The sequence below is a fragment of the Streptopelia decaocto genome (assembly GCF_964273445.1).
Source record: "Streptopelia decaocto genome assembly, chromosome: 4".
Classification (NCBI taxonomy): domain Eukaryota; kingdom Metazoa; phylum Chordata; class Aves; order Columbiformes; family Columbidae; genus Streptopelia; species Streptopelia decaocto.
In genome coordinates, this window is record NC_138658.1 from 4,523,744 (window position 1) to 4,548,884 (window position 25,141).

Consider the following 25,141-nt stretch of genomic DNA (forward strand, 5'->3'; position numbering starts at 1 on the left):
TGTGGGAAATTGACAGTTCATTCAGAAGATCCTCTGTGTGCACTGCAATACTTATTCTAAATGCTGTCCTGAGGAAAGCGACTGGGAAGTTGAAACATTAGCTGAAGAATTTAACGTGGAGAGTGATGTGTATTGAAATAAATAAACACTGCTACTGCCATTTGCCTCATGTATTTTCTACAGCTAAAGGAGTGGGATCTGAGTGTTTTTAGCATCCCTACAAGACGGGCCATCTGGAGGTTATATGAGATCACACTGACAGAGTGATCCACCCCAACCAACCCTTATACCTGTAACAAAGTCCTGCTGAATGCACTGCAAACCTATATCCACCAGGATCCAGGAGGGAGGATCATTTTTGGCAGGAGCAGCAGCACAATCACAATAAATGGGATGTTCTCCAAACTCGCACAATAGTACAATGGAAAAGGAACAAATTAGGCCTCAAACCAGTGAAAAATAATCTGTGTTTTCCTGGATTTTGCATTGTAAAACGGTAGTGGAACGCAATTCAGTACATTGGCAAAAATGGAGGAGCTTTTGTTGTTAATTCTTTATTGCATTGCAACATTATTTGCTAATTTTTAAATGGGGAAAAAGACGAAATCCAGTACGAAGTCACTCTGAAATGCTTGCTAAAAGTCAGATATTTAGAAAAGATTAAAGAATTACCACTCCAGAAGGTACTTTTATGGTTAATGCTGACAGTGACTTCTGGGTCATCACTAACTGAGCTGGGTTACTCCATCAGCTGTTCAGCTCCTTGCTCCTGTCTACATCAATAAAACAATTACGGTCCTGTTGACAGGCTACTGGCCACGCATTTGAGAAACGGGCTGCGTATTTTGGGCAAAGCAAAATATGAAGGCTGATTCCATCCTACAGCATTATATTTTAAGAATGGAATTCCCTAACTGGCAGAATGAGGTCAGGAGATTTCTTTGAGTCAAAAATATTCTCTCTCACCCCCAGTTCTAATTGGAAGCAAAGCGTTATATTCTAAATGCTTATAGCAAATCTTCACAGGTTAGTGCCCTCAGTTAATGAAATATTAACTGTACGTAGACTGAGCAATTAACAAAACATCAGCTTCCTTCTCCAAATGTAAAACTTGTAGTAGCCCTGGTGCCAAATACGCTTCTTATTGAAAATGCATTATAAACTGTATTTGTAGGAACGGGCCTCAGGAGAAAAAGTGTTGTTCACTAAGTCTAAGCCCAAGTTTCTTATCCTCTACTAACCCTTAATTATTGCGTCTTACAGAGTTTAAGGAATAAAGTTTGCTAAGAAGTACTTCAGGATTATTGCAATCTATGGAACCAGGTTTTAGAAAGTGTTCTTTAAGGACAGATTACACACGTATTTTCAAACTTCTGTCCACTTGACACCTTCTCCCTCACATTTTCCTCTTGAAAACTGCCCTACATCTATTGCACTACCTCAGCAATTTCTTTTTCAAAAAGATGTTTTCTGGGTTCCCATTTGGGGAAAAAATCCACAACTTTCTTCCCCAGTGTAGCTCATGTTTGCTTTCCCTGTGTGCCTATTACATCATTTACTGCAGCTAAATACGTACCTAAAGATACACCAAAGGAAAAGACTGTCTTACTGACTTAAGGTAGCATGCTGACTTCAAATTCAGGGTTACAGAACATGGATCTGTTGCCTTTATTAAGAAACCATTACCAACATGCAACAAGGGGGATGGGACTAGGACCAAGGATAACTTGTTTCTGCACATACAAATACCCATAAGACACTTGCACAAGTATTCTGTTGGGGCTGCCTCTACTCTGGATGCCATTTACGTGCATCGGCTTTTCTCCGATTGGGAAACTAAAGCTTCAAAATGAACTCTTCACACGTTGAGATACATGTCCCACCACGTAAAACTTGCTATGACAATTCAGTTAAGGTGGGACACTGGTAAATGCATTTATTAAATGCATTTTTAACACAGAAGAAAAGCACATAAGCTGCATTTAATAGTTCCAATAATATTCACTTGAAGTATGTTGACACCAAACACGAGAAGTCACACAAACACAATTTGTTTTTTCTAGTTCATGTGCCCTTATGCTTCATCAATCTTTTATAAACTAGAAACATGGAACAACTTAATATATTTACAAACACCTAGTTTTGGCAAAACAAACACTGGGGAGAAAGGAAACTGCATGTTCCTCGTCTATTTCTTTTTGTATAACCAATGGATACAGCCTGACATGAAGTTACAAGGGAAGGCACGGCAAGGAAGACTCTTATTCCAATAATAACCTCTAGAAATCTGAAGCAAGTCCCCTGGAGCCAACAGTTACTATATTTTTATGTGCATTTAAAAGACTGGGGCTACATCTGCTGAAAGAGACACTGAGGAATTCAGGAATCACAAGCTCACAACAGCGCGTCTATTTCATCAATATGTACATCATCGCCTTCCACGCTTACAAAACACTTGTGTATTTTCCCAGGGGAATTTACGTTCTGGTCATTGTTCTGTTTCTGGCAAGATCACTTGCTAAATGCTAAGTTATCTGTGCTAATTAGAAATGGAAAAAAGACAATTGATCGTAAAAGGCGGGGAGGGGAGTGAACAGAACGCTTCCACTTCCACTGCAAGGGCATCTTCCCAATGCAATTTTTTAAAGATCAAATGCCACCGAATGCATTTGGAAGTTGCATGGAACAAGCTTCACATTGATTTTTCTAACCACTGTGGGAAGGGAAAATGACATAACCAGAACTTCTGTGTGCATCCCTGAAAACAATCTTTTGCCCCTTTGATAACAAACTATTAACAATGTACAAAATTTAATACACAGTCTATTTGTCATCCCTCAAAGGTCAGTGCACTTTTCCAACACTTCCCATCGCACACTCATATAACCTTATTCAGTTTTCCTCCCACTATCTTCCTGTAATTCAGAAGTCTATTTGGACTCCCATATGGTTGCCATCAAAACCAGCAGATGCCAAGCAAATTAAAACACAAATTATGACTTGTAATACACTGATGTATCATAATCGCAGCATATCTCACCATTTACAGTGAACCATCAGATAAAGCAAAGGTTTCCGTCGGAGGTGTCAATGCTTTCCATACATCTTTCTGACCACACTAGGGCCAGTAGAATCAAGTGTAGATTCAGAGTTAATAGTATACATCCACAGTTTCCATCGAGCGTAATAAAGCACAGAGAGCAATTTAAAACAGTTCTTGGAACTAGAAGCTTAAAACCGTCTTGCAAAAGCAGATGGGGCAATGGTTCTTGCCTTTTGGGAAGCAGGGAGGCCTACTTTTACTTTTTGTATTGTACCTTTGACATAATTGTACCTGGAAGTGGAAGGGAAAAGGCAGGCAGGAGGCGTTGTTAGCCTGCTTGCTTTAACTGCTGGAAAAGGTTTTATGTTATCTTATATTATGGCTGTAGCCCTCATCTAAATCTTTTCCACGAGGGCTTTGTGATCTCCTAAAATAAGTTTTTCTGAACAAATGCTTCCAGCATATTTACCAACTTTAATACTTAACTACCTAGAACATTAGTTATATATAAATATATATATATAAAAAACATTAATTACACCCAGTACATTAATTATGCATAGATTCAGTGGACAATATTGTTTTCTGCCACAGTTTGAATCACATAGAGACAAGAACACGTTACCTGGGGTGGTGCAAGACTCAGAACTATCTCCTGAAGAGCATAATGACACCTTTAGTTCCACCTAAATACACAGCATTAGAGTGCAACTTTTCCATATTCATTATTCTAATAATTCAGTTGTGTTTTTAAGGAAAGAAATAACAGACCAGCACAAAAGAAGAAAAAATTACAAAAAGGTCTGATAATTAATTTGGCATATAAAGCTTCCATTTTTTTGTAATATCTTCAGTTTAAGTAGCATGTACGACCACTCCCCGCATAATTTCAGCAGATCTATAATATTCCTCTGTTCAAGGCACAATTTTCTTGTCAAAACCATTGTTCTCCCAACTCTGTTCTCTTTATTTTTAGTCCATTGTTTTATCGTGCAGAATATTTTGCCATTTGTTTACATTAATAATTTAGAAGTTTGTGTTAAACCCGCTATATAATAACCCTCAAGCCAAAGTTTTAACAAAGGGGTTCTACGTATCTCCACGTTCACAAGATCCCTGGAGAGTGACATGGGCTTAATACAATGACCTCTTCGTCACTTCAATCTGTTTAAAATTACTCCATTAGTCGCTATATTTTATTATCACTTTCTGTGAACAGCCAGTCTAACTTGCCATTTTCATCTACAGCGCTTCTGGCCCAGTTTCCTGATAGCCTATTGAAAGGTTTGCCATTAATTCAGTATAAACAACATTAAAATGTATTCTACAGGAGTAACTGCCTATGTTTTCACTCCAGATCATGAGAGACGTGGTAATAAACGCAGGTTTTATGAGAAAGAGATTACAGCATTCTGAAGAAATTACTATACTCTTATAAAGTGTTTTGCCTCTGTGGATTTCAAGTTTAGCCAAGGACACAAATGAGACTATTAGCATTTTGCAAAAGAGAGATACACAAGCAAGGGGCCACACATCAAGGAAATGGCAGAGTGGGTGGATACGCTCAGGTCTTCAGATTAGCATCCAGCAGTATAAAGCCTCATGGCCTGGTGAGATACCCTTTAACCCATTCACTTACAACACAGGAACATCTGACACCCTGCAAAAGCTACACTCCAGGAATAAGAAATAGACGAGCAACAAAACACCTAAAAGATACCACTTCCCCACTTGCGCCATCTGCACATTAACCTTCAGTGAATCAGACGAAGGAAATCACAGGGTATATAGCTTCCTATAGACTGACAGTGCCTGAAGGAGCAAGATAACACCTTTATGGATATTTCACCATAGTCTCCCTCCTTTAGTCCAAGGACTTGGCACACACGTGTTCCTCACGCTGCTCTGTTCCCTGCTGAAAAACATCTGTGTGCACAGCAATATACACCCAGGGGAATCAAAATGGAAAAACAGACACGTGAAAAGAACCACGGCAAACTCCAACACTAAAACCTGAGCAAACTGTACAATAAAAGCAGCTACCGCAGGGGCAGAATGCTAGAAAGTTTTGGCTGGTCTTGGGCCAAGTAAACATTGACATAAAACCAAAGTCAACTTCACTCTAGCAGCTTACTTTCCTGATTAAGTTATTTCAGTACAAAAGTTGAATTAATCAAAAACTCCCATCCTTCCAAAACATCCTCTTCAGGCATCTTTAGCTTCCAGGAACACAGACATGAAGTTAACTGCGAATACCCGCTAACCACGTAACCACCCTCCTCTATTCTCACCAAGGTGGCAACCACATGCTCAGTATTGGTTAGAACGTTTCTCTCCTGTGTTCTTCCCCACCTTCATCCATACAACTTAAAGGTGTTGTTTTTTTTCACAATTCACCTTTCTAATTCAAAGACACCACTATACCAGATATGTATTCACCTTCAAAGCCCTCAAAAACACATTTGGCGTACCTGGGTTATATCATGAAGCAAGGGAGGTTGTACATGTAAGAGCATTCACCCAACTTCAACGTTCTATTCACTGACAAAACCTCATATGAGAACGCTCACCCCTTCCCTCTCTGGTTATCAAATTTGGTGTATACATCCCAAACCAGCTGCTTCTCTTCCAAGCCCAACACACTGAGAAGGTGCTAGAAGTACTATTATATGCAGGTTACATTTCACTACACAGTTCTGTCTATTCTATAGCCAGTGCTAGAATGGTGCAACAAGACACTGTGCAGCCAAATCAAGCAGCAGAGCCAGAAATCCCTGCAAATGCCCAACCAAGCCCCCCGTGGGCTTTCACTTTAGGGATGGGTGGGAATTCTGTTTCCTCCCTCTTATTATTGCTACTACTACTACACGGTAACAGCTAATCATAACAAACACAACCTCGGCATTGTGCAATCACAGCACCGTTCAGACAACTCGAGCTGCTATTATTTTTTCAATCATTTTTATTCTAGCAGGGATATAAGCACGAAAACACGCAGAGCAATGGGTCCTCCAGGCCTGGGTGGCTAGCTGCTCCCTCTCCCACCACAAAGCAAACGGATGGAAAGGAAGGAGGAAAACAAAAAGGAAAAAGGTGAGAAAGCCTCTTCGCACCTAAAACAAAAGCGATTCGGAGGGGAAGAGGCGCCGGCAGGCTGGGGAGGTGCAGGAATGCAGCACCCAGCCCGGGAGCCGGCGGCGGGGGGGAATGAGAGAGGGAGAAGGTGGTAGAGAAAGACACCGGAACACTTACCCAGAAAATGACATTGAAACCGAAGATGAAATATTTGATGCAACAACTGACTTCAGGCCCCTTGTAGTGCTTCCCGGACATCCTCTGCGCTCATCAAGACGCTCACTCGCAGCCAGGGTGAGAAGCAAAGCGGGGAAAAATGAAGAAAAAAAAAAAAGCGGGGGGAGGACGATGAAGAGGGGGCTGGGGGCGGCGCGGCGGGCAGAGCTCAGCGCCGGCTGCGCGCCGCGGGGAGATGCGGCAGCAGCGGCGCGGCGGCGGGTCGGCTCCGACTTGCCGGGCGCCGGGGATGGCCGACGAGCAGCTCCCACCTCCTCCTCCTCTTCTCCCGCATGGAGGAGGCCCCGGCTACTCGCAGCGGGCGCGGGGAAGCGAACAGGAGCGGGGCGGCCGGCGGGGAAGGAGCCGCCCGGGCAGACGCGCGGGGCTCGGCCGGCGCTGCGCTCCCTGCGCCGCCCCCGCAGCTGCAACCGCCGCCGCGCGCGCCGCCCCGCGATGGACGGAGTGGGCGGGGAAAGGCGCGCCCAATGGTCGCACCGGCGGCGTGATTGACGTGGCGCCCCGGCAATCCCACTGCGCGGCCGCTGCTCCGCGGCGCTCTCGGGGGCGTCCGCTCCGCTGCATCCCCCGCGGCGTGCCGGGGTGGCGGGTTCGCGGCCCGGCCGCGGTGGGGGGACCGGGAGAAGGGGCTGCAGTGGGGCGGTTCATGGAGGGGTTGGTGGCGGCGGGGATGTGCCCGCCGGGCTTTGTCTGCGGCGGTGAGGGCGGGGGCGGCCGCCTCGGTTACGTAACGGGGCTGGCGGGCCTGGGGGTGCGCGTTGGAGCGGCCGTTCGGGCAGCTGCGCCGGGGAACGGGTGTCAGGGGCCGCACCTGTGAGTGCGGTCAGTGCAGTTCGGTTTGTGTTGAAGAAATAACAGCAGAGTCAATGGTGCTGTTAAGCGGCATTCTTTATTTTATCAGCACTGGGGATCATCCTCCATAAGTGCTCCAAAGACTGGATGCTCTTGCATTGCTTATATTCACATAATTATTATATATGCATTACAGTTTTTGAAAAAAATGACATACATCTGTTCTAAGAAAAAATTGATGTTAGTTATAATTATTTAGTTTCTTGCTTACAAACATCTATTAATGATTAGTTAAATATAAACTAAGCACTCTGCTTTAAACAATGTGTGACTTAATCTTCTGTCCCCTTCTTGTCATGCAGAAGGATGTAAAACTTGAAAAATATCCCCTCGTTTTGCAGGTGGTCAGCAAGCATTGATCATGTCAACTGGTTAACGATGGGTATGTCTTTTGTAACTTAATCACAGTGCACATTAACTTAGCAGCTTCTCTTCAGTGTTAGATGCCCGTGAGGAGTGACGGTATCCAATGAGCCCGTCTCTTTGTATAAGTCAAAGTCAAGGCTTTTTTCATTCTTTCTTCCTTCAACACCTCCCTCGGCAGGTGCACAAAACCCAGAGCTGTTGGGCCAGGGGTTTCATCCTTCCCTCCAACTGCTGGGGGATGACACAGGCCCTCCAGTGCCGAGACAGCGAGGAATAAACAGCCCGGCTGGTGTGAGGGAACAGGACAGTGCTCCATAGCACGCACAGAGCCAGGACATCAGTGTGGTTCTAGGCTGGCTGCTATAATGAGAAGGAGCAAGACCATAATTGTACTGCGGCGATGGTTTTGAATGGGTGCCCTCAGATCACTCCCACGTGAATCCGTATGCACTACACACACAGGAACACATGAAGAACTATTTTGTGGTGTTTTCTAGAGTTTGTATTTTAACGTACTCTGAATTTCTATTGAACCTGACAACTGCAAAGTTAGGAGGCTTAGTTTTATTCATACGCTGGGATTCAGAGTCCACGTGGTCTGGAATTTACAGCATAATTAACAGCATTTCTTTGCTGAAGAATATCATCATTTCAGTGTTTCAAGTCTTCAGAGTTTCCTGGTCCAGCTATAAATGCAATACTTTTAATTCAAAATATGGAAGACTTCTTTGTAATAAATCACATTTCCCATCTCTGCAACTTCGCAAAGATAACACACTTCGAAAGCATGACATTGTTAGAACAACAAAGGTAGTTTTGGTTCAAGATCACTTCATGTTGGCTATGAGGCCTCGGTTGTGTGTCGTTTTGACAGAGAAGGGAAACATTTGTCTGTCAGGTCTAGTAGATGTTGAGAAGAAAAACTATCTGTTGAAAAGGATCCATGAAAATAAGCAAAGTTATTGGTAAATGAGAAATTAACGCAACATGTCTACACAATTTAACTATGACTCTGTAGTTTAGCACGTGAATGTTATCCCTGTGTCTGTTGTTAAAGTATCACTAACACTGTCTTTGCAAGACCGTCCATAGGAAAAGGGTAGAAAAGGGTGAGTAATTAGTAATACGTAGGTTCTGTACCAACAAGTAAAAGCACATCAACACTTACACTAGAGTATGGTAATAAGGTATTACATTAAGGTGCTGTTTTTACAAGTGGCTTCAAATACTGGTGACAACCTGTACAAACATTTATCATATTACTGTCATAACACCCAGCTAACACCACGTGTTGGCACCCTGCAGCATTTTAATGCTTCACAGGCAACAGGAAAACATTGCAGATGCAGACTAATATTTATTGGGATAAATTCAGTTACGATCTCAGATGGTTTACCTATTAATCCATTCATTCCCAATCAACAACTTGAAAAGAAGTGCAAGCTACATCAATTGTAGCATCACGTTACCTCACTTGCTTTCACAATCAAGAATAATATTATCATTGCCAAGTGTCAAAAGCATTTCACGTTGTTCCATAATCTGATCATCTTAAGGAGAATTTAGGATGTCTGGTGTTAACTTGAAGAGGGTGTTGAACACAGAAGTCTGTTCTTTTTATTGTAATTGACTTTGTGTGTGTGGCTCCTGTGCAGCCTCAGAAGTGAGCAACAAGGCAGCAAAGGCAGCAGAACAGCTTTGGTGTCGGTAATTGATCTCTCAGCATGGCAGCTGGAACAGAGTCCTCGGCACCTGCAGCAGCCTCTGCTTTACAAACACATCTCGCCCCCTGTCCTAAACAGTGATTACAAAACACCATCCTTCATACATGCTTTGGCCACCTAGGTCTGAAAGCTGAGCAAGACAACTGTGACAGCACTTTAAATTTAACTTACAGTGTGATGTCTTGGCACAAATGCCTGAGGTGATACTAAGCAGGAGCAATATTTACCTTTCTTTGCAGCATGGCAAGAGAGTTATTCAAATTCTGTTCATAATTCATCTAGTCACAGGAGTACTAATGGACAGTATTTCAATGACAAAGCCGTGTTTCTAGTAGCACAGCGTTTTGTAACACTAGGCAATGCTTTGATTTACTACTGATACCGGAGAAGAAGTCCCACCCGAATGATTACATCTACTTCCTATCTGTAAGATGTAGATATCAACACACTTCTCCTGACCAAAGACTGGCCAAATCTGATGCTACCAAGTGCAGGAAGTTTGAGAAGTTCATTTCTTGAAAGGAGTACAGTTGCAGGCTCTGAAATTCTTCCTTCCCACCAAGTGAAGCTCTCTCATCCCGGTTCCCCAATTCAATCATTTCTTAGATCCAGCACCTCTGTGTCAGCTCCTGGTTTTTGATCTATGAATTTTTTGACATTTTCCAGGGAAGAAGAAATGCAAGCCTAAGTGCTGGAGATGAGAAATGGCTAAGCAGCACATGGAAGACTCCAGTGCTATGAGTTATCGCACTGCTGATCTCATCACGTGCCACATTTAGTGAGATAAAGAGTTGTGGTCTAAGAAAAGTTCAGTGCCTGTGTCCCTCCGTCTAGTTATTTCCTAGACCCTTCATTTTAGTTGAAATTCATAGGATAGCAGTATTTTTCCATGGGGAAGCCACAGACCTTTCTGACATGCAACAAGATTTATAGAGTCAGAGGTATTACCTAACTCAGAATATTTTTCAGTCTAAATATCGTACAGCTTGTAAAGCCATTTGTGTTCATTTGATAGTTTCGCAACCATAAAAACACTTTGTTTTCTGCTTAGGAAATGAACGAGCATTGATGAGGGGTTGTTTTTTAGGTTTAGAGGGAGTTCTGAGAGAAGAATTTCATAGGACCAAACTCAAGTGGTGATATGAGTTACATTGGCCTGGGTGGAATTGCATGCCGTGTCCCAACTGTGAATATGACTTCAGCTTCCCACGAGAATAACACACAACTTTTCAGTTAATTCACAAGTGCAAGCACTGACTAATTACGGTTATGGCTAACACTGGTGGCTTTCTGATGAGTATTAAGTTACTTTGTCAGTATGAAATTTAGCTCTCAGTACTGGGTGATAATATCCTCTTGCAGCACCCACCTAACCTTGTAATCTGATAACAACATTGTTGTTAGAATCACTCACAAAGCATTAAGGATGTCTATACATCTACAGAGTTAGAGGCCAGAATCTGAAGCTAAGGCAATACCAAGTAATAGCTGATCACCAACTGCATTATGTCTGATTTCACTTTCTCAAGAGAATGTGTGTCTGAGCCTTAATTTTCTTTCTCCAAATGCTGTACTTTTGGTGTAAAGATCTGTTATTTCATGTGTTCTTAAAGTAAGAGTAAATATATAGAGAAACTGCAAGTTGTATTCACTCCAGTTCTCACCAGCATTTGGCGGGTTTTGGAACAAAGATGATGAGAGCAACTAACCAAGATGCTAACTGCTAAAAGAGAACCACAAAGCATCAGTGATAATGGTCACAAAGTCTGCTCAGCCAAGCTCTGCTCCTTGCAGTCTGCAAGCCGGTTTGTCCAAGATGAGCCCAGACAAGTCTTGCAGCACTCTAAGCAGATAGACATGAAGATGCAGCCCCAAGAGTCCCTTTGGAGCAAACATGCAAAATGAGATAAATGAGATAAAACATACACATTATTCTACAAAAGTGGCACAGATTTGCAGCCCTGAATTAGGGGTGGCTACAATCAGAATATGCGCAGTCGCCTCCCTTTTCATCACTGGTGCTACAGGACCGTGGTGGATATACGGATATAATATACGGTTATAATATACGGATATAAACTCAGATTTCAGTGAGTGCCAAATTTATCCTTCTTTTCATTGCTAAACGCACCGGACAAACTCCGCAAATTTGGAAACTGTTCCCTTCCCAAACACAGGCTATTGCTTGTGTACACCTGAAGGTTCTGGTGTAATTCTTGACGATGCTCTGTCCAAAAGGGCAACCACTGTTTGTCCCATGATGGAGCACCATATGATTTTCTTAAGGTCCATGAAGTTATTCAAGGCCCTCTGAGGTGCTTTCAGCCATTCTTCATCAAATAATACAGGACACCCTCACTTTACTGCCCAGAGGTTTAACATACAGTGTTTACTCTGTAATAACACTCAGGAGTGTGAGGATTTCCTCTGTTTTTAACAGTGATAATATTTTCTGCAAATTCACTGTTTTAAATAATCTCTGAGTATGATTTCCTTCAAGGGTTCCCTTTACTCAGCCCTGCGGCACCTGGGGCTCTGGAGCTTGGAGAAGAAGAGGCTGAGGGGCGACCTCATTCATGGTTATAAATATATAAAGAGTGAGTGTCAGGAGGATGGAGCCAGGCTCTTCTCAGTGACAACCAATGACAGGACAAGGGGTAATGGGTACAAACTGGAACACAAGAGGTTCCACTTAGATATGAGAAGAAACTTCTTCTCAGTGAGGGTGGCAGAGCCTGGAACAGGCTGCCCAGGGGGGTTGTGGAGTCTCCTACTCTGCAGACACTGGGAGGGAGGGGAGACTAGCAGATCGATTAATCTCAGAGTCCAGCTTTTAGAGTTGGCCAAGAGTTGAGCTAAAAGGTGTTGGAGAAGATGTTTGGCCAGCCTGGTCAGCAATTCAGCTCCCAGACCTCTGTGCAGGCGGGGCCTTAGATCATTCTGCTGAGAACAGAATAAGAAAAGCCGACTGTGCAACAAGCTCTCATTTTAAACATAAGCAATGCTTTTTTCACTGTTTCTTTGATTCAGATGGCTGTAGAGATGCTGCGATCTGAAGGGACTCTATGTCATTCACCTTCACAGCAGAGAGTTGATCCAAAACCCCCTTGGGAGAGCGATGGAAGTGCTCAAGGGAGTCAGCGCCTGCTGGAGGGACCCCCAGATGTGCAGTCCAGCTGCAGGGAGCCCCAGATGTGCAGTCCAGCTGCAGGGAGCCCCCTCCTGACCTCCGCCAGGAACATGCTTGCTCATCTCACCCATAGCAACGGGAGTGGCAGATGGCTGCCCATCTGTGCTGTGACATCGGTGCCTCCTGTCCGTCAGTGTATCCAGGACCTCTACCAGTTTATTAGGACTGTACAAGTGTTCTGCAAATGAGCTGATTAATGTCCCAGATTAAGGTGGTTGATATGTTTAACCTGATGTCTGGTTCTTTGTACACATCCTTTCTGTTCATATCTGACAACAGGATCAAAGATACCAGAGTTTCCTTTACCTTTGCTATTGACACTTTCGATTTCTCAGATGTTACGCAAAGTCAGCTACCACAGCAAACATAGCACGTTTAATAACACCAGTAAACAGGTAATTTACCACAATATTCTGTATCGTTTATATTGGTGGACCTGCTTAGGAACAAGGTAAATAAAGTACATTTTTGTAAACATTCTCAAAAGGCATAAAATAGCAGTACTAGAGTCATTAGTCATTGGTGAAGGGACTTGAACACAAGAGCTATGGGGAGAGGCTGAGGGAGCTGGGCTTGTTTAGTCTGGAGAAGAGGAGGCTTAGAGGTGAGCTCAGCACTCTCTAGAACGACCTGAAGGGCAGTTCTAGCCAGGTGGGGATTGGGCTCTTCTCCCAGGCAGTCAGCAATAGGACAAGGGGCCATGGGCTTCAACTCTGCCAGGGGAAATTGAGGCTGGAGATGAGAAAGCAATTCATTGCAGAGAGAGTGGTCAGGCATTGGAATGGCTGCCCAGGGAGGTGCTGGACTCACCGGCCCTGGAGGTTCTTAAACTGAGATTGGACATGGCACTTAGTGCCATGATCTACTGAATGGACTGGAGTTGGACCAAGGGTTGGACTGGATGATCTCTGAGGTCTTTCCAACCCAGTCCATTCTGTGATTACAAAACCGTGCTGTGTTGTCAGGGCTTTTTGCTTCCTGTAGCGTCATGGGAGGAATAACACACCTGTGGCAAAGCTGCATCGTTGGCAGAGAGCCCTGTGTGCTCAGCAGTAGCATCCCGTGTGACAGCTCCAGTAGCAGAAGATAAGACTCAAGCGAGCCACATGATTCCTCTGCTTCCTTGGGAACTCCGGTATTTTGGAGAGTTCAAAGAGCAAGTCAACTGGGTCCAGACTATTTCTGGACTACTTCCAAGTGCAAGGTCACACTTCATAAATAACCTGCACATATTACCCTTCAGGCACCTTCAAAAGGAAGGCACTTCTGAAAAATATACAATTTACTTGTTTGCAAGTCTGGTAAGTGTAAATTTCCAAGCATTTCTTACTCTCTCCTGTTCTATCAACAAAACCAGGAGCCTTCCTGCAGATGAGAACAGAATAGCCACCGATGTTCTTGTTGTGTTGAGCCTTTCAAATCTGTTTATTTCAGAGACTTGTCATTTGCTCTGTGCTTCACTGCATTTCTCTGTGAGTCTGGATGGGTGGAGCTCATATTCATTTCCTGTTCTTCTATCACTCTCATGATACCATCAGCTTTTTTTGTGGTCATAGCGCTTTAAGAAAATTGAACTGTGAGTGGCTGATACCTGAGACAATATTTGGAAAATAAAAGAAATCCCACCCCAGACCTATTTCTAGATTCATCTCTATCTCACCATGCCACATATCACCATCTTTACACTCATCTTCAGCCTCTCACAAAGTTGTTAAAGTGCTCCAAGGTTTCCAGGTCTGATATTTTAGATTATACTACCTTGGAGGCAGGGAATATGTTTCCTCCATGTTCCTGCAAGTCTCAAATACAAAATGCTAGTGTTGCAACAACAAAACAATGGAAGTGATTTTAATTTTATAACGTACCTCTCCACTGTTTTGAAGTCAAGGATACAGATATGTCTATAAGAACATAAGGGGGACCCAGTAAATACAAATATGATCTCCAAATATGAAGAAGAGACTGATAAGGAAAAAACCAAAGAGTGGTGTCTTCAAGACACAGATACAGACTTTGTCTATTCCTCTTGTTTGCTTTCAGGTGGGAGAACATCTCTCTTCTGGAGTAGGTCTCCTTGTTCTGTATAATAGATCAGGCTGATGTCACCAGGAGAGTTGACGTTTTTCACCCAGAAGTATTAATCTTTTCAAAGAGACTGACTGTGAGCAAAATAATTCTTCTTAAAGGAAAGCTAAGTCTGCTCAGGACAGACATTTCCATCCCAATTCACAGTCACATAAACGTCAGCACCTGACCAGATTCACCAGAGCAAAATATGTGGCTGCTATATCACAGCTTCTCAGGACTTTAATATGCAATATCCCAGTCTGAGTGATGAACTGTTAAATGGGTCACGCTTATGCATACACCTATGGAATAAAAGACTCGATGAAAATTGTAGTACATTGGAATGGAATGGAATGGAATGGAATGGAATGGAATGGAATGGAATGGAATGGAATGGAATGGAAAAAAATAACAGGAGTAGGGAGCCTTATCTTTTTGTCTTGCTAAACATCCATCATTTTCTTAGATATTACCATAGCTCTTTCAGTATGTTTGAAAAGTTTGAACTATTCATCTTAAAGGTAAATTTGCTAAAAGCATCAGCTGTTTAAAAATGTTGAGCCACAAAAGGGGGTGGGCAGAGAGTTTACAAATCCATTGTTCTGCTCTAAGCCCAGCAACAAAACCAAGAGCTGGACAAAGAGCAGGTCCAGCCATCTAGTGGTAAATTATGCTGGTGTGCAAACTTGCACTTTCCACCTGGACAGCAGATTCAGGGTAAATTTGGGGCAGTTTACCATAGTTACGTAGCAGAGAACAGCATGTCCAGAGGATACGCACAACAGAATGGTACAATACACTCAGGTCCCACTTCAGACAAGGAAAAGAGAGGCAGGTGTAAGCCAGTTTGTCACAAATGGAACTAGAATAATCCAATCAGCTACACAAAGAAAACCATATGCTTAGTCTAAGCTAGAATAAAACACCTACCAAATTCACTGAGAGCTAACTGGTTTGTATTTTCTATATGGTTACAAACAAATAGAAAAAGCTTAATCTTGGCAAGGCCTGAAGAGACGTCAAAATAGTAAACCATGGAATACTTCAAGGAAAGAATAAAAAACATAGAATGAGAGAAGAGGCATCCAGTGGAATTGCCTAAGCAGTCTGGACATTTAATGACCATTAGTTTCAATGTGACCTGAACCTCAGTAAAAACATAAAGCCAATTATCTGTTTATACAACTATAGATGTGCTTTACTTAAAACAACCCAGATTAAAGATACTGCCTCACTTATACAGATGGATGTAAATTGCTTGCCACTATGTTTGTTAATTTATGGAGTAACTGCACGATATTAAATTCCTTATTGCTACATTTTACTCCAAGGTGTTTTGACTGCTACTGAACTCTTGAAATACTATATTTTGTCCAAAGCACATCCCTTTCTTGGCTTACATACACATGAAACTGCAGGGCAAGTTAAACTCGGCTACAAAACACTGGCCAAAGTACAGTCATGGTTATACCAGGCATAGCCAGGTAAATACAGAATAACTTTGTGCTGTGAGAATTTTTGTATCTGAAAACGAAGTTTAATTCTGATGAGTTACTGCAGCATGAACTGATTTTAGCAGACACATTTGGTGTTTATCAGAAAACACAATACTGGAGGGAGTACAGAGGATAAAACCTCCCTTGTCAGCTCAGTCAGCGTTACTTGCTGACAGCCACTGGGGTACAAGAGAAATACAGCTGTTTCCTACTAGAGCGATATCAGCTACTATATCTCAAACTCTCACTCCTAGTTGTGTAACGTTTCTGTTACCTACAATGGACGGCTAAAAAAACAGGGGGGCATACCTGGTTTGCCGTTTGAAGTGGTATTTGCCATTAATTATCCTACCAAAAACCGGAAAGTAGCTAAGGGTGCGAACCGCTCATGAATGTTTTGTCAGAGTTCTGGTCAAAGGAGTGTTTGGCCATGGAGAGGTTGTGTTGAATCCTACACCGCAACACTTTGGGAACTGTCTGAATCCACAGACTTGAGAAGGAAAACAAGCAGGAAATCTGTGCTTTTTTACTTCTCTGTTTCACCCACTGGGAAGCTGAGGCAACAGATGAGCTGTAATGGACTTTCTTACAGCACCTCAGTAAATCAGTGGTTGAGTTTGCTGCCCGTTCCCACACTCAGCAGTAAGAGACTATGGCAGAATGCTAAATGTGATAATTCTGCCTCAAAATCTCTCAGTCTGCTTTTCCTTTCCTCCAGGTGAACAGGGCCTCATCTTTGGGATGGTGTAGTATCCAAATCCACATTCCTCCACCATACATTTTGGATATTCACCAAAAGCGTTATTTTTTTTAAAGACTTGAAACTGGAATTTAAAAGCTGCTGACTTAATAAAAAGGAGCCGGGAAGGAGCGCAACACAGATCGATGTTCTTGGGCAGAAAATATGGAAATAGCACCTCCTTCGATTTGTAAAACACCCGCTGGGGTCAGGGTGGGGGGTTCTGGCGGTGAGTAGAGCATCTCCCTTATGAGGAAAGGCTGAGGGAGCTGGGGCTCTTGAGCTTGGAGAAGAGGAGACTGAGGGGTGACCTCATTAACGGTTACAGATATATAAAGGGTGAGTGTCAGGAGGATGGAGCTAGGCTCTTCTCGGTGACAACCAATGGTAGGACAAGGGGTAATGGGTTCAAACTGGAACACAAAAGCTTCCACTTAAATTTGAGAAGAAACTTGTTCTCAGTGAGGGTGGCAGAGCCTGGCCCAGGCTGCCCAGGAGGTTGTGGAGTCTCCTTCTCTGCAGACATTCAAACCCACCTGGACACCTTCCTGTGTAACCTCATCTGGGTGTTCCTGCTCCATTGGACTGGATGAGCTTTCCAGGTCCCTTCCAATCCCCGACATTCTGTGATTGTGTGATTGTGTGAGTACAGATGTACAGAGTCCCGCAGCACTCGGGGCTGTCTGCACTCAGGGCATCACTGCTGGCGGACTTTCTGCAGGTTGCCTGCTGGCCTCTGCAAACACACTCCACTCCCGTGGTTTATTTTGAAGCAGCTCCTTAAAACAGATGTCTGCATATGTGTCTCTTCCCCACTACATAAATAACAGTTTGCCTCATGCTCCTGCCATCCTTTTGATTTTTTTTCTTTTTTTTTAATAGGGGAAAAGAAAAGTATCCCTTCCCACTGGTGATTTCTGTTTTAGCTTTCGCAGCACTGTCACTCTGGGGCATGTGTTGCCTTCATGCATTTCGTAGAGTGAACTGCAAAGGTTTTTCTCTTTGACTTTCTTTCTTGTCCTTCCTAAGATTCTTCCTTCTTCAGTCCCTTTCCAGCTCTCTCCCACATCTCCTCCCCTGACTTCTGGAAGCACCACAAACACGAGTCTCATAGAAACTTGAATCATACTACCAAGGAAGGATCCACACATACAGTTGTATAGCTAGCAGTACCATTGCTTGCCACCCATGCATGCCTGTTTTGGACATCCCAGACTCCTCTCTTGAAAGGAATCATCCTTTTTAATCACTTTGCCCTTCACTTCTCTCGGCATTACTAACATCGGTATGTTCCTAAAGCAGCTAATTGAGTGTGTGCAAGAATGAGCTGGCTTGAGATGCGTGGATGCTGACGTGTTCCTGTGAACCTGATAGAACCAAGCCAGTAACACCAACAAGAACCAACCGATGGCATCACTGGAAGGAGCTGAACCCAACCACCATGCTCCCTCTTGATCTGTCTTTACAAACCAAGGCTTGCCCATCATTGCCGGCTCTCAGAGGATCTGCCCTGCTCTCCCACAAAGCACCAAACCCCAGCTTGGACTTCTGGCTTCCAAACAAGAGAGCAGTCCTAGCTCCAACATTATGTAACTTTTAAACATTTATTTTAGGGCACTGAATCTAGGGGAATCAGCCAAGCAACCAATCAGGCTGTCCATTCCAATGATTAAAATATGTGCTGACTTGTGGAAAAACATATGAAGATATCCTTGATAGAATATTTGTGCTAAATATCATTGTCTGGCATCTTTTATGCACACAGGGGCTGATTCTGCTGGCCTTGCTCACAGAGTAGCCGGGAAGTATCCTGACGGGTTTGAAGAGACCTGATCAATAAGGTGCTTTTCCTGAGCGGAGGGAGCAAGCACAATCCTGGCAGAGGAATTACGTAGGTCCACGAACTTTGAGTCCTGACGTGAAATCCCAGCTGCAAGAAATTAATAGGAGTTTTGTGATTTTGGCTGAGGGCGAAGAGGTTTTACCACACAGCTTGTTGGGAAACATTCCTACCAAAGGACGAAACAAAACCCATCTGCAGAGCCAAGGGCGTACAACAAGAGAAGAATATTTTCCTCTGTAGCCAAGGCCCTGCGTACAATCAGCAATTACCCCGCTGGAAGCTAAAACAAGAGGGGATAGCCTATAAAACACAACATTTCAGAGGCAGTCCTGGTGGTGTAATAGCATCCCTGGATGGCTGTTGTAGCTTTGCTGTCGACAAGGCCTCTGGAATGCCAGACAAGGTTTTAACAATTGCTAATGCCACTCAGTTATATTTGCTTCTTTCTAGGTGACTGAAAAATTATAGGACTGTCCATTTCCACTCCTCCTCTTTGCCTGATGTCTCTGAGACCAAGGTCCTACAATCTTGGCTATCTGCAGAAGCTTTGTTACTGATGGCAAGGGGGTTATAAGCAGACCATAATGTAGTGGCAGGGTTTAAACTGGACTCATAAGGTTTGGAACTTGTTTTTCTGTTTGTATCTTGGTTATTTTTACCATGCGGTCTCTTTTTCTTGACAGCTGTGCTCCCCCTAATGCTAGGAAAGGAAAATAGTCTCCTGCTGTTCAGTGCTGTCTAAGAGGAGATTTGAAGATACTTCACATGGCCCAACTGGTCAATAGTGGGAAAGCAAAAACTTCAGCTGCTGCTCTGCCAAAAAAATAAAAAATAATAATAATAAAAAGAAACTAAATTCAAACCAAGTGTAACACGAGCCTGATGAAGATGCACACTACTAAAGTTACACTACAGAGTTCCAGATGGTAGGTGTGTTAAAAAACACCCTCACCCCCCCACATCCAAACAGAAAATCAAACCAGAACACTCTAATTGAAAGAGATAAAGTAAGATCAAACATGCTCAGCCCCCCAGGGGAGGAGCTGCGTTGGGGCACACGCAGGCTCCAGGCTCCCTTTGCTGGCACACAGAGCCCACGGGCAGCGAGAGGGACATGGGCACAAACAGCTGGAGGGACACACTGACAAAGGGTCAGGTCATGCAACAAGAACATGTTTCCTCTCCAGGGGTAGGGGCGAGGTCATAGCACCAGCCTTTAGCGGGACTGAGAAATGATCTGGCTGTGGTACAGCATCCTCTGTCAGAACGCTCAAGCACTTTAGGACAGTGAAGGAAATTAAGGCAGTGAAATCACAGAATCACACAGAATCCCAGAGTGTCAGGGATCGGAAGGGACCTGGAAAGCTCATCCAGTGCAATCCCCCCATGGAGCAGGAACACCCAGATGAGGTTACACAGGAAGGTGTCCAGGCGGGTTGGAATGTCTGCACAGAAGGAGACTCCACAACCCCCTGGGCAGCCTGGGCCAGGCTCTGCCACCCTCACTGAGAACAAGTTTCTTCTCAAATTTAAGTGGAACCTTTTGTGTTCCAGTTTGTACCCATTACCCCTTGTCCTACCATTGGTTGTCACTGGGAAGAGCCTGGCTCCATCCTCCTGACACTCACCCTTTATATATCTGTAAACATTGATAAGGTCATTAATAAATCCTCTCAGTGTCCTTAACCACTGCAACAGGCAGGGATTTACAATCCCCAACGTACCCATTCCAATTACAACTCAAAATAAATAGCTCCCTGTCAGCGCAGTGCAGGAGAGGAGAGCACCTACATGACATTTCTTTAGGGGTATAGGTGAACAGGGAGGCCAGGCCAGGGAAACCCATCCAGGTGGACATGACACCGTGGCTCTGGCCATGGAGAGAACTTGCTGCAGGTCAGTTCCCTCCTCACCCGCCACAAAAGCCTGAGCAGGCTCCTTCAGACACCTCCTGAGCCCTACAAGCTGAGAGGAAAAACCCCAAACCAACAAACTAGTGCTCTTTTAGTTAATTTTAAACCACTGAAAGCTGATTATTGCTCAGTAAGCCTAATCCGTGCCTGTGCTCTAAATATAAAGGGAAAAGTATGTGCGTTTTCCTTTCTATAGCAAAGAAAGAGTAGACTAGGACAAGAATCTCTAGGAATTTTGAATCAGAGGACGAGAGCTGTGCAGTTTGATTCCATTTCTTTCAAACTACAACTGAAGCCAGGAAGCTGAAATCCTGCTGCACTAAAGCTGTCAGCACAGCATGGTCAGCTATGTGCTATCAACACTCCCACCCTGCCTGCTCACACAACAAACAACTGTGGACATTTAGGTGCTCATGACAGCTGGAACAAAGGTTTAGCAATACATGCCATGCTGGCTGTATCAAACCATGGGCAACAGATGTACTTTGACACCAAATCCTCTTTCTTCACATTTAGGTGTATTAATGGTTTGAGGAAGGGCTTCCTCCCACACACCTGTTTTCTGTCTCCCTTAATGCGCGGCATTTACAGAGAGCAAAACACATTCACCACCTTCTCCAGGTCACAGAACGACTCCAGCCTCAAGCCTCACATCAGCCAAAGGTGATTTAAAGGCAGCAGACATGGAAGTCGTGTCAAGCAAAACCCATCCACTCCTGCTGCAAAAATCGCACAGGGAAAAGCAAGGGCAGGCAGTAACAGTCCACAGATCTTCTAAAAGAATTCGGTGTGAGAAGCAGAGCTGTACAGAAATGAAAGCGATGCAAGGAGGCTGCGAGGTTGCCCACATCCCCTGGAGAAAGGAGAAGGTACCAGCTGTGTCTGCAACCATTACCTGTCTTGGCTCTTTGGCAATAGAGCCAGAGAGGAAAGAGCAATACCTGCACTCTGATTTCCCTTCTTTCTTTCTGCAGATGGCGAATAGTCGAGTTTTCAGGCTGCTTTTATGCCTTTCCGTGCTTCATCAAGCAAATATTTGTAGGACACTCAGTGCTTCTGTTTGACCTGTCCTGAGCTGCGTCCTCCTCAGAGCCAGATCTTCCCTCTTCTGCTTTGTAGTCTTTGCTTTTCTATTTGCATGGTTTGCTGGGAGGATGTAGCTGTTACACTCCTTACCTCTCTGCAGGGGTGAAACCTGACAGGTTTAACCTAAAGTCTAAACCTAAAGCCGTAGCTTCCCTGTTGCTGTCATTGTATTGAAAAACAGGGCTCTGCTCTTCTTCTCAGGGTTTTCATTATAGATGAGTACCAGATAAACTTGACTGTCCCATAGAAGTTTGAATGACAGTCTTAAAATACTTGAGTCCCTTTGAATTTGATCTATAACACAACTTTCACATAGCATGAGTACCAGCAAAATGGCACCAGCATGACCTCATAGGTCTATATAATCCCTAAATGAAAAAGCTTATATTAATCCTGCAAAGCTTAAAAATCAGTTTCTGATACAGATTGAGCAGAGCTAATAGAACAAGCAGCTCCCTGGATCCAGCTGCACTCAGTCCTGATGCCGTGCACAGGCAAGATCTGAATGAGTAATCCTTTGATAAGCACCACCCAGACTGGTCTGGAAGGAGCTCGGTATCATTAAGCTTTTGCAAAGAACCTTGGAGAGTTTCTTGCAGGCTTGCAAACCACAGCCGTGATTCTGATGAGGATGAAATAATGAGCATCTGGGGCTTGATGACACACAGTGACAGCGGAAAGACTGCAGATGGGTGCCATCATCAGTAAAAAGATGCTATAAATGTTGATAAGTTTGCAAGCGCTTTTCTTTAATGGCAATCATATGCCAGAGCAGTTCTAGTCTGCCACTGAGAGCCTTGCCCCCCTACAGACATCAGCATCTCCTAATCATCTTCGGTGCAGTTGCTTTATCGTTATCAGCAGGGCACACAAAATTGTTTGCAGGCTGGTTGGGTTATCTGGCGGCCTTAAAGCTGTCTCATTCTGACAAATACCACATGTTCTGCTCTAGCAAGGGGGCCAACCCTTACTCGGAGCAGTAAAACAAGCCTAGTGGTAAATAAAGCTAAAATCAGATCCAACTAATACATCTAAAGGGAAGGCTGGTGGCATCAGGCAGCCGGGTAAGCTTGAAACCTGGACTTCCACAAATTAATACTGACAGCAGCTGCAGATCAGATCTATTATCTGCTGTACAGACTGACAGGAACCACATCCCCCGTGAAAGTGGCCTTGGCTTTGGTTGTGAGAAAAGGTGTGACATTAGTTTATATCATCTAAGGCAAGATAACTACCGCAAGGCAGGTGGGAGAGCAAGCCAGCTGCATTTTTAACAAAACCTAACAGGATGCACCACCTGATTGTCATCATGCAGTGCTTAGTCCAGTGTGACCCAGACCAGAACTGCAAACAGCACTCTCCTTGATAGGATGTGAACTGTCACACTAATAACATCTTTTTTTCCCTAACCAAATGTATATCCACAACGTCTTGGGTGAACCCACCTAAAGACGTGGAACACCCGTTGCTATGCAACTTTTTTGTGAAGCCATTTCCTATGGCAGATGTACATTTGCAGGAGTCCATCCTGTGACAGACACCACAAACAATTTCTGGGGGGAAAACCACACTTTTAGCTTGTGATTTCGTGTCTCTTTTCCATTGACTTTCACAAGCATGACTGAATTTTAACCTGACTGGTTGCAAGAAGCAAATAAGCTCATCCATGCACAGAACACTGACATTTATGTAGTATATGATGTGTTCTCAGAGTCCCTCAGCAGCAAGGGCAGGACCCAGCAGCGGCCACATCCAGTTTTTGCATCTCAGTTTACAGCTACATTACATTCTCTCTTAAGAAACTACATCTGAGATAAAGACACTTAACGCAGCCTATGCATTACCTATCTAGGTCCATAACACAAATAGTTACTACAATTAAATTTGAGGACTGAAATACAACGCAAACGTGGTGTATCCATAAATCCTACAATCTTTCCCCCCGCCCGCCCCTTTTCTCACAGCAAAGTAGATTATAGCTGGAATTTTTTGTTATTTGAGCTTGTCTTCTATCGCTTCTTGAAAGGTTTGTATACCCTCACCCTTGGAATGTAAAAAAATGTATATTAAAGAAGCCGTTAAGCGGAATGGCTGGTATTTTTGTAAGCCTCAAGGAAGCTTTATTGGTAGATTACAGTAAATATGTGTGAAGGCTAGTTTTATGGAGGCAAGATGAAAGATATTCATTAAACTTCCCCTATTGGTAAAACCTGTGGACAAATAAACCACAATTGGTTTGGAAAGTATTTCTATCCCCAACTAAATTTTTCTAGGAAGGAGTTAAGCTTTTCAGGAGGCAACACAATACATGAAAGTCTGATAAGACATTTCTTCAGCAGAGAAAAATTATCAGTTCTACATAGGGAAATTGTAGCAATTACACCAGGGGGAGGCTTTTACTCCTTTGCAGCCACAGACTCTCAAACAAGGAAACCATACACAACTGAAATTCAGCAACAGGCCAGATTCCCTAAAATAGTAAGAATACCTCTGAGAAAATGGGGGGTTTGTACATACTACTATTTATCACTAGCAGTAGTTCCTTCCTTTTCGCAAGCTTCACTGTGAATTAGTTTATACTAGAACAACCAAAGAAAAAAGGACCCTTCCCTTCCAGCAGATCTGATTTTTGCTCTTGTGAATTCACACTTGCGCTACATTTCCAGGTCTGCTATTCTGATATCCAGGACAGATGAGATCTTAATTGGTAAAGAGCAAGCAGAAGAGAATAAAGGAAATCAGGGCATCTTCAAACGTCTCTCTCACTTCAGCCTTTCTTCATAGAGCACAGAGCAGACAAACCAGGATCCAGCTGACAGCATTTATTCCTTTGAAGGTCAGCTTTAGAACAAAGAGCTACTGTAGTTACCTTAAGCGCTATGGATGCTGGAGAGCAGCTCTGGGGGTTCTGGTGGATGGTGAGTTGAACATGAGCCAACAGTGTCCCTGGAGCCAAGAGGGACCAGTGTCCTGGTGCATCCAGCACAGCACGGCCAGCCGGGCAGGGAGGGGACTGTCCCGCTCTGCTCTGGCCTCACCTGGAGCGTTCACTGTGTGCAGGGCTGGGGACACAGCATAAAAAGGATATTAAGCTGCTAGAGAGTGTCCAGAAGAGGCTACGAAGTTGGTGAAGGGTTTGGAGGGGAAGCTGCATGAGGAGCGGCTGAAGTCACTGGGTTTGTTCAGCCTGGAGGAGACTGAGGGGACATCTCGTGGTGGTTACAGCTTCATCACAAGGGGAGCGGGAGGGGAAGGTGCCGAACTCTTCTCTTTAGTGACCAACAACAGAACCCAAGGGAATGGACTGGAGAGAGTCCAGCGCAGGGCAACGAAGGGAGTGGAGCATCTCCCGTGTGAGGAAAGGCTGAGGGAGCTGGGGCTCTGGAGCTGGAGAAGAGGAGACTGAGGGGTGACCTCATTAACGGTTACAGATATATAAAGGGTGAGTGTCAGGAGGATGGAGCCAGGCTCTTCTCGGTGACAACCAATGATAGGACAAGGGGTAATGGA

The 25,141-nt window shown here is 44.0% G+C and overlaps 1 protein-coding gene across 1 annotated transcript in view; it reads right to left on the reverse strand.

The window, feature by feature from the left end:
- TSPAN5 (tetraspanin 5) overlaps positions 1-6,784 on the reverse strand; it is a 73,262-nt gene extending 66,478 nt beyond the window's left edge. The window contains exon 1 of the mRNA XM_082050524.1: positions 6,296-6,784. Coding sequence (XP_081906650.1) covers positions 6,296-6,376 — 81 coding nt within the window. The 5' untranslated portion in view covers positions 6,377-6,784. The remainder of the gene's footprint in view (positions 1-6,295) is intronic.
- Positions 6,785-25,141: the final 18,357 nt, after the last annotated feature.